The sequence below is a fragment of the Pezoporus flaviventris genome, unplaced genomic scaffold (genome assembly GCF_033815535.1).
Source record: "Pezoporus flaviventris isolate CSIRO_AGI_PZ_B2104156 unplaced genomic scaffold, CSIRO_AGI_Pfla_v1 ptg000277l, whole genome shotgun sequence".
Lineage (NCBI taxonomy): Eukaryota > Metazoa > Chordata > Aves > Psittaciformes > Psittacidae > Pezoporus > Pezoporus flaviventris.
This window is the reverse complement of record NW_026892824.1, coordinates 88032-96951: the sequence shown is the minus strand read 5'-3', so window position 1 is coordinate 96951 and position 8920 is coordinate 88032. Positions and strand designations below refer to the sequence as shown.

The following is an 8920-nucleotide window of genomic DNA, read 5'->3' as shown; positions in this document are numbered from 1 at the left end:
GTGGAGGGTTGGGAAGGGGCCGGGGGGGTTGGGCCCGGCCCCCTGCTGCTGCCCCAGTGCCAGCCCGGGGTGACTGGGAGCAGAGCAGGTCGCGGGGAAATCGCGGGCACCGATGGCCTCATTTCCTGCAATATAAAGCAGGCTTCCTGCGCTTCCTGCCCGGCCCCGGCCGGGTGGGGGGGTCGCGGGGGGGTCCGGACCCCCCAGCCCCGCGGGGGGGGGTCGCCCTGGCTCAGCCCCAGCCAGGGCAGGATGGGTGGGGGGGGAAACCAGTTCCTGGGGCAGTTTCCTCTTCAGCTGCATGACACCCCCAGCCCAGGGGGGCAGGGACCGACCCCCCCCGGGCCCCTCAGACCATCCCTTCCCGCACCCCAAAGCGGTCGGTGCCCCCCAAGGCTGCTGCTCCCAACTTCAGCTCTACCTCGAAGGAGCTCCTTAACCCCAGCCAGGATGAAGCTCAATATTGAGGGAGCATGGGCAGGATTGAGGCCCCTCACGGGCAGCCCCCCCCCCTCCCCCCCCGGGCTCAGGGTAAATAAACCCCTGCAAATGTAGGTATTTCTGTACAAAAAAAAAGGAGACTCTTTATTGCTCCAACCAAGTTCGATGGTAACAGAGACCTGACAGACTCATCACACCATGGGGGGCTCAACCCCAGCCCCGCTCCTCCCTTGGGGAGGCCAAAGGCCTGGAGTTGGAGGACAACCAGTGTCCCCCCCTAGTGTGACACGGGGTGATTCTGGGCATGGAGGGACCACGCGACCCTCCTCATAGTGACTCTATGATGCTTTTACATGAGGTATGTAAACGGGACAGGGGGGAGCTGCTGCCAGCGCAGCTCCAGGGCAGGCTGTGACAAGGACGCGGCTCAAGGCCAAGGCTCAGCAACGCAGCTGGAAACGGGCAGCTCCCCCCTGCAGAGCCTCAGCCCTCCCCGGGGGGGCTCCAATGTCCCTGAAGCACCATTGGGACCGTGCAGTGACAGAGGGGTGGCACGTCCCTGTCCCCAGCACTAGCAGGGCTGGGTGAGGCGCCGGGAGCACGGCATAGGCAGAGGCAGCTTGTGCAGACCTGGGCAGAGGGAGAGGGTAAGAGGCGAGGGGCGGGGCGCGGGGGGGAGGACAGTACACAACTCCCACCCCAGCCCCGTGTCCCCCCCTCACCGAAGGCGTGGATGAGCTCGGCCTGGACGGCCCATGACACCCTCTTGACCAGGCAGAGGGTGGTGAGGGCCGCGAAGCCCATGTTGTACAGGAACACGATGTAGAAGTTCCCCAACCAGTTGAAGCGGCCAAAGTCCCCCCAGGAGGTCGAAACGGGTGATCCCTGCGTGGGGCAGGGGGTAGTCAGGGCATGTGGGGACACCCAGGGCTGGGCTCACCCTAGTTCCCCCCACAGGACTCACCCAGTGTCCTGGAGAAGACAGGCAGGGCCGAGCTGAGCACCAGCAGTGAGACGCAGTTCCCGATGATCTGAGGCAGGGAAAGGAGAGTTCGGGAGGGCAGTGCTGGGGAACGCGGACCCAGTGCTGGAGCCCCATAGGGACTCTGTGCCTGTGGTATCTGGATGGGGACACACAGAGAAAGCCCATTGTTCCCACCTTGGTGAGAGGGGTGTCCTGGCGCACTGGAAGCAGGCGGGTGAACAGCGGAGAGCTGTAGAAGCCCACAACAGAGGAGACCATCAGGTACCTGCGAGGGGTGTTAAGGAGGAGAACGGGCAACCCTGGGGACAGCGCTGGGGCCACAAGTGCCTGCTGGAAGGATACAGGATGAGGATGACCTGGAGGGCAGCTCCAAAGGAGCCGAAGATGGAGAAGGAGACCCGGCCAAGGGAGGTGTCCTGCTGGGAGAGGAGGAGATTGTGGGACCGATCCCATAGGACACACTCTTCTCCATCCCATCATCTCCCCCAAGTACCTGGATGCCCCGTGGCATCGCGGCATCATCCAGCATCAGCTCCAGGACATGGAAGCAGACGATGAGCACAGAGGTGCCCTGAGAGGAGCAGGGAGGGGTTGAGGATGGTTGGGGGCAACCAGGACGAGCTTCAGCTCCCCTGGCGCACAGGGACACTCACAGTCAGCGCCAGGAGGCCCAGCATGGCCAGGGGGTAGCCCAGGTTCCTCTGCCAGGGAGATGCTTGGTGCTGCAGCTCTGGGGGGGGGGGGGGGGGGGGGGATATGAGAGGAGTGAGAGGGGAGCACAAACCCCAGCTCAGGGCAGCAGATTGATGGGTGTCAGTACAGGGGGTTACAGTTCCCACCCTCTCGGGGAACTGGTGCTCCCAGTGCCAAGCTGGAGGGAGCTGGTTCTCCCTCAGGCTCCTCACCCAGCTTCCGCCTCTTGCTCCGGATGGTGAAGAGCTGCTCCTGCAGCAGCTCTATGTTCAAGTTGAGCCAGCAGGAAGCTTTACCTGCCAGGGAGGAGATGCTGAGGGGCTGGAGGGCAGAGGGGCCCCCATCCACGCTGAGAGCTCCCCCCCCCCCAGGTTAGTGTCTGTGCTGGGCACCCACCAGAGCAGATCCTGCGGGACACAGTGGCTTCCTCCAGCCTTGTGCAGCTCAACTGCTCGTCCAGGTCTTCCAGGAGCTGGGGATGGGTGAGGAGCCCATGAGCAGCAGGCAGGAGGGGGGTGGGTGCACCCTGCACCCGGGATGTGGGACCAGGCACCCCCGGGGGGGTCACAACACCTTACCCAGGGCTTCACCAGCAGCTGCCCCATGACAGTAAACATGGTGGAGAGGCCAAAGGGGGTGCACACTGCAGTGAGAGGAGAGGATGAGGGGGGACCCAGCATCCTACCCCTCCCTGCACCCCCATAACAGGCCGGGATAAGGGCTGGACCCTGAACCCAGCCAGGCACCCATGGGACCAGCACCCAGCCCAGAACATGCCACAACCCAGGACTCACGCAGCAGCAGCAGCACTCCAAAGAGCGAGATGCAGGAGTAGAGGTAGGGCAGGTAGTATTCCCAGAGGTCTGTGGACATGGCAGGGTCAGGCCAGCTGCACCAGGTATCTCTTCTTCCCTTCAAGGCCTGGTCCTGCCCTGCTGGAGCTCCATGAGCTCCAGGCACTCCGGCTGCACCCACCATAGAGTGACTGACGACTGGCCGCGTTGTTGCCCATGATGGCAGAGGCCACCCAGACCATACCCAGCACCAGCAGCGTCAGCAGCAGAAGCACCACTGAGGTCTCGTACACCCTGGCCATAATGCCCTGTGGGAGCAGGGTTAGTGAGGGGCCGGGGACAGGGGGGGACAAGGGGGAACACCACACCCACCTTCTTGGATCCTGCAAAGCCCTCGGACTCGGTGAAAAAGTAGGCAAAGGGCATGAGGAAGACAAGGGACAGATTGGAGAAGAGGAAGACCAAGTTCCAGAGGCCTGGAGAAGAGGAAGACAAGAGCGGGGTGAGCTCCTGGGGTGGAAGACCCTGCCCCACAGCCCTTGGGGCATCCTGCAGCCACCCTGTGCACCCACCATGGACAAGGGACCCATTGAGCCACTGGATGTAATAGTTGCGGGGGAAGGAGAGCAGCACCTCATTGCTGATGATGGAGAAGGGCAGGAGGAGGACAGCACCCAGTGCCACAGCCAGGGTGAAGGTGCAAAGCCCCAGCCTGCGGGTGCGACCAATGTCAGCTCCCATGGTCACCAGACACCACAGGATGGGGGGCCCTGGTATCCCAGCTCAGGAGGAAGCGTCAGATGGGCAGGAACTTACGCGATCCTGTTGACAGCAGCATCCTCATCATCGTGCTCTGAAGAGGGGAACATCCCAAACCATTTGGGCTGAGGGAGGCTTCACTCCTGCCCATCCCAGTGCTGCAGAAACCCTCTTGGGGTGGTCTGGGCTCTGCTCCTGTCCCATTGCACCCAGGGTTCCCGGGGGGGTGATGAGGAACAAGCCCTGGGGAGGCTGAACACAGCTCCAGCAGCTCCCACTCTCCTACCTGCTGCGAAGTCCGTGTGCTTCTTGAAGTGGGTTATAATGAAGTGGCAGAGGATGTAGAGGCTGGTGAAGAGCAGGGTGCAGATCTGCAGGCAGAGGAGTGCAGGCAGTGCAGGCAGGGATGGGGGCTCACCCATGGGTGCCCACAGGCTGCCACAGCACCCAGACCGGGGGACTCAGGACAGGCTGGAGCCCACAGCTCCTGCCCCGCCGGCTCCAGCGCCATAGGAGCAGCCTTGAAGCAGGCACCAGGGCCGCTGCAGTAGCGCTGCTGCCCCTGCTTGCGGCATGCGGGGAATGCGGTGACCTTTCATCCCGACAGGTACGCAGCAGCACAGGGAAAGGTCTCCTGAACCTGCCACCTTGGCACGGGTGGAGCGGGGCACCTGCAGCACAGCTGGTGGGGGCACAGGGAGCCCCAGGAGGTGGCCCAGTCCAGAGGGTTCTCCCGTCCCTGCTTGCACCCAGGGACCCCCAACACCTCCTGCACCCAGGGAGGTCGGGCTGGATGAGCTCCACACTGGCTGTGCTGAACCAAGAGTTCCTCAGGGTGGGTTTGGGGAGCTCCTGGCCAAGGTGGTCCCTGACACCTCCTCATCCTGGAGGACCCTCAGGAGACACTGGGCCGAGGACACCCGTGTCATCCCCATCCCAGAGCCCACTGCAGCAGAGCAGGACCTGAGACAGAGGCCTAGCCTCCCTGCATTGTGCCTATGTTCTGGGGAGGCTCCTTCCTGGTGACACCAAGTGTTGGCCCGGGGGCAGTGACAGAGCCCGGGTCTAACACACTGCACCCTGGCACTCTCCCAGGGACTCTCTGGTGGGGCAGGCATGGCCCAGCACCGGGGCTCCAGCAACTTCATTGCCTCCGGGACAGGGCCAATAGAGAGGTCACATCGGGGTGCAAGGTCACGGCCCAGACCGGGACCCTCTATCCATGGGGCACATGGCAGCCCACAGTGCTTTGGCACTGATAAGGGCAGGGTGTGGGGCACAGCGCCAGCCGAGCCGCAGAGCTACCGCCCTTCCAAAGCGGGGGACTCCGGGCTCCGAGACCCTACCCGCAGCTCCTTGCCACACCGGGCCCATTCCCCCGCCCCTCACCGCGGAGCCCTCGTACTCACGATGCACTCGCGGACCCGCTCATGGAAGAGCTGCTCCCGCAGGGCCAGCGCGTCCTGCTCCGTAGAGGCCATGGTGTGGCAGCATGGCCGGGCCAGCGGCGGCGGGACGGGGCGGGACGGGCCGCAGCACCCGGTGCTACCGACGCTACCCCGAGGAGCGCCGCGCCTGACCCCGCCCTCCACGTCCGGTACCTCGTTACAATGTATCCGTGCCCCCACGTCCCGAAAGAGCCCCGCTAGGCCCCGCCCCTTCCCGCCCATTGGCCCGGGGAGTAAATGAAGCGCCTCTCATTGGTGGAGGGCGGAGCAGAGCACTCTGATAGGCTGAGGGGTGCCGCTTTCCCCCCCAGCGCTCCCACCGGGAGTCCTCCAGGCGGGCGCAGACGGGGCTAATCCTCGGGCCAGCGCTGATCCCGGGGGTTAATCCCCGCCAGGGCGGAGCTCTCCTCCAGGGGACACCTTGAGCCGAGGCAGCTCTGGAGGGAGCCCAGGGCACCCTTCCCACCCCATAGCATCAAGGGAGAAGAGGAGCATAAGGGCTATGCAGAGCACAGCACCCAGCAGGAGCCCCATCATTCCCAGCCCCTGGCTGGGCAGACAATAGGGACAGTCTGTTCCCATGGTCTGGGGCCAGGCGCTGACACAGAGGGTTTGTATCCAACACAGGGGCAGCCTCTCTTAAAGCCTTTTATTCACAGACATGGTACAGACACATGGAAAATCGACATGATCTCACTGGAGAACATGAGCCTGGAGCAGCGCAGGCCCCCCCCCTCGCAGGGCTGGACCCCACCCAGTGCACAAGGAAGCTGCAGTGTTTGAAGCAGACATTTTGTGGACATGCTACAGCGACAGAAGGAACCTGGCGTTCAGTATTCCTCCCCTTCCTCCTCTCCCTCCCCTTCCACAGAATCCACCCCCACCTCCTCGTAATCCTTCTCCAGCGCAGCCATGTCCTCCCGGGCCTCTGAGAACTCACCCTCCTCCATGCCCTCCCCCACGTACCAGTGCACAAAGGCTCTCTTGGCGTACATCAGGTCGAACTTGTGGTCCAGGCGGGCCCAGGCCTCGGCGATGGCCGTGGTGTTGCTCAGCATGCACACCGCGCGCTGCACCTTGGCCAGGTCCCCGCCGGGCACCACCGTCGGGGGCTGGTAGTTGATGCCCACCTTGAAACCGGTGGGGCACCAGTCCACAAACTGGATGCTACGCTTGGTCTTGATGGTGGCGATGGCGGCATTGACATCCTTGGGCACCACGTCCCCGCGGTACAGCAGGCAGCACGCCATGTACTTGCCGTGCCGCGGGTCGCACTTCACCATCTGGTTGGCCGGCTCAAAGCAGGCGTTGGTGATCTCAGCCACTGAGAGCTGCTCATGGTAAGCCTTCTCAGCTGAGATGACAGGGGCATAGGTGGCCAGAGGGAAGTGGATGCGGGGGTACGGCACCAGGTTGGTCTGGAACTCCGTCAGGTCGACATTCAGGGCCCCATCAAAGCGCAGGGAGGCTGTGATGGAGGACACGATCTGGCTGATGAGGCGGTTTAGGTTGGTGTAGGTGGGCCTCTCGATGTCCAGGTTGCGGCGGCAGATGTCATAGATGGCCTCGTTGTCCACCATGAAGGCACAGTCGGAGTGCTCCAGGGTGGTGTGGGTGGTGAGGATGGAGTTGTAGGGCTCCACCACGGCCGTGGAGACCTGTGGGGCCGGGTAGATGGAGAACTCCAGCTTGGACTTCTTGCCATAGTCGACAGAGAGGCGCTCCATGAGCAGGGAGGTGAAGCCTGAGCCGGTGCCACCCCCAAAGCTGTGGAAGACCAGGAAACCCTGCAGCCCTGTGCACTGGTCAGCCTGGAAGAAGGGAAAAGGAAATAAGACTGATCCATCAGTAATTCTGGGTTTAAGTGGCTACCAAGTCACCCAGGATGGCAAATATTCACCCAAGGACGTCTGCTTTTGGGACACTGCTCATAACCAGTTGGTCAAGAAAAAACAGAGATTCAAACAGAAACCTCCAAGACCTTACTAAAAGGATGAAATAAGTAAGAGTACAAATAAGCTGTATTCCCCACATTGCATTCCCAGGGCAGCTCTACCTTCCTGTCTGGAGCTTGCTGGGTCCTGAAGGGGATTCAAAGCCCAGGAGGAGGGGGGAGGGGCTTATCCCACCCAGGTTGGTACGCACCAGCTTGCGGATGCGATCTAGGACCAGGTCGATGATCTCCTTCCCGATGGTGTAGTGCCCACGGGCATAGTTGTTGGCCGCATCCTCCTTGCCCGTGATGAGCTGCTCGGGGTGGAAGAGCTGCCGGTATGTCCCCGTGCGCACCTCATCTGTGGGGAGAGCCCGTTAGCATCTGTTGGCCTGTGAAGTCCGGACCCCTCCCCAGCCCCGGCCCACACTCACCGATCACCGTGGGCTCCAGGTCCACGAAGACGGCACGGGGCACGTGCTTGCCGGCACCCGTCTCGCTGAAGAAGGTGTTGAAGGAGTCGTCCCCGCCACCGATGGTCTTGTCACTGGGCATCTGCCCGTCGGGCTGGATGCCGTGCTCCAGGCAGTACAGCTCCCAGCAGGCATTGCCGATCTGCACGCCCGCTTGGCCGACGTGGATGGAGATGCACTCGCGCTGCGGGGACACATCAGGGGGGAGTCACTGCCATGCTCAGCCCCAGCAGTGGTTGTGTCGCAGCTCCGGGCAGATCCAATTGAAAGCCAGGAGCTCATTATGGGATGGATGTTGGGGGGTCCTTTTATGTGTGGTGGAGGGGACAAAATGCGTGTTTGGGGAGAAACTGGAGCAACCATTTGGTCACCATCACCCGCATCAGGCCTTTGCCTGCTCCCAAATGGCGCGGGGAGGACATCTTACAACAGGGCCGGGGTGAGGCTGCGCCGGGAGGAAGAGGAGGAGGAAGTTCCCGGCGCAGCAGCAGGGAGGAGGCTGCACCATTGACCCGCAGTCACCAGGGGGGTCCCCACGGTCCCCCTAAAGCACATTCTCGGCCACACCCTGCGCCTGCCACCTGCTCCCGGCATTCCAGCTGCCGGTGGTGGGCTCCGCAGGAGCTGTGGGACAGGATAAGCCCCGTGGGGTTGGGCTCTGGGAGGTGCCTTGGGGGGGAGCAGAACAAGGACCCGTTGCCCCCCGCCCACGGGAAAGGGTAAGGTTGGGAGGTGCAGTGCTGGGGTTACGCGGTTCGGGGCTGTCTTTGGGGGGTTCGGTGATGGGGGGTCCGGGCGGGACTGTGCTCATTGCGGAGGGGGTGGGGCTGTGTCGCCTTCCCGCGCGCGGGAAGGTTAACGGTCGGGGCTGGGCGCCAAAAGCACGACAGAGCCCCGCCCCCACCGGAGGGGGGGAGCGGGGACCACGTGCTGCCCCCCAAGGCTGCTGTAACCCACCAAGGGCGCTGCATCCCCCCGACTGCTGCTCCCCCCGCCCCAACCACCCCTCAGTCCATTCTCTGCCCACCCCCCCAGCTCCTGCTGTGCCCCCCAACTCCCGCTGTGCCTCCCCCCTCGTTTCTCCCCCTTCTCCCATCACACTCTGCCATGTGCCCCCAAACCCCTATGTTCCCCCTCAAGTCCTTCCCCCTCCGCTCTCTCCCAATCCTGCACTTATCCTCAATCTCCCCCTCGTTTTCCTCCCTCCCTGAGCCCCCCCGCCATGCGCCCCACATTCCACATTACCATGGCTGCAGCTCTGCTACTCGTCCCGACAAGCAAGGAATCGACGCAAGTACCAAGCTGCCACCGCCCCCGAGCACACCCCTATATACCGGCCATGGGGGCGGGCTTTGCGCCCCCGCCCCGCGCTCCTATTGGCAGCCACACCCGCC

General features: G+C 63.3%; 2 protein-coding genes across 2 annotated transcripts; both read right to left on the bottom strand.

Moving 5' to 3' along the window:
* Window positions 1-899: 899 nt before the first annotated feature.
* LMBR1L (limb development membrane protein 1 like) lies at window positions 900-5203 on the bottom strand. The gene is given in 18 exon segments (XM_061443033.1): window positions 900-1071; window positions 1164-1302; window positions 1304-1326; window positions 1406-1472; window positions 1601-1691; window positions 1769-1842; window positions 1920-1997; window positions 2080-2156; window positions 2332-2415; window positions 2516-2591; window positions 2698-2762; window positions 2914-2982; window positions 3095-3221; window positions 3286-3389; window positions 3486-3625; window positions 3730-3766; window positions 3959-4043; window positions 5082-5203. Coding segments are annotated over 18 exon segments (1467 nt in total). The 5' UTR covers window positions 5154-5203; the 3' UTR covers window positions 900-1012.
* Window positions 5204-5754: 551 nt separating this feature from the next.
* On the bottom strand, window positions 5755-8917 carry TUBA1B (tubulin alpha 1b). The gene is made up of 4 exons (XM_061443039.1): window positions 8772-8917; window positions 7488-7710; window positions 7266-7414; window positions 5755-6931 (listed from the first exon to the last, which is right to left on the bottom strand). Exons 1-4 carry the CDS (start codon window positions 8772-8774, stop codon window positions 5951-5953), a joined length of 1356 nt encoding a protein of 451 aa, XP_061299023.1. The 5' UTR covers window positions 8775-8917; the 3' UTR covers window positions 5755-5950.
* Window positions 8918-8920: the final 3 nt, after the last annotated feature.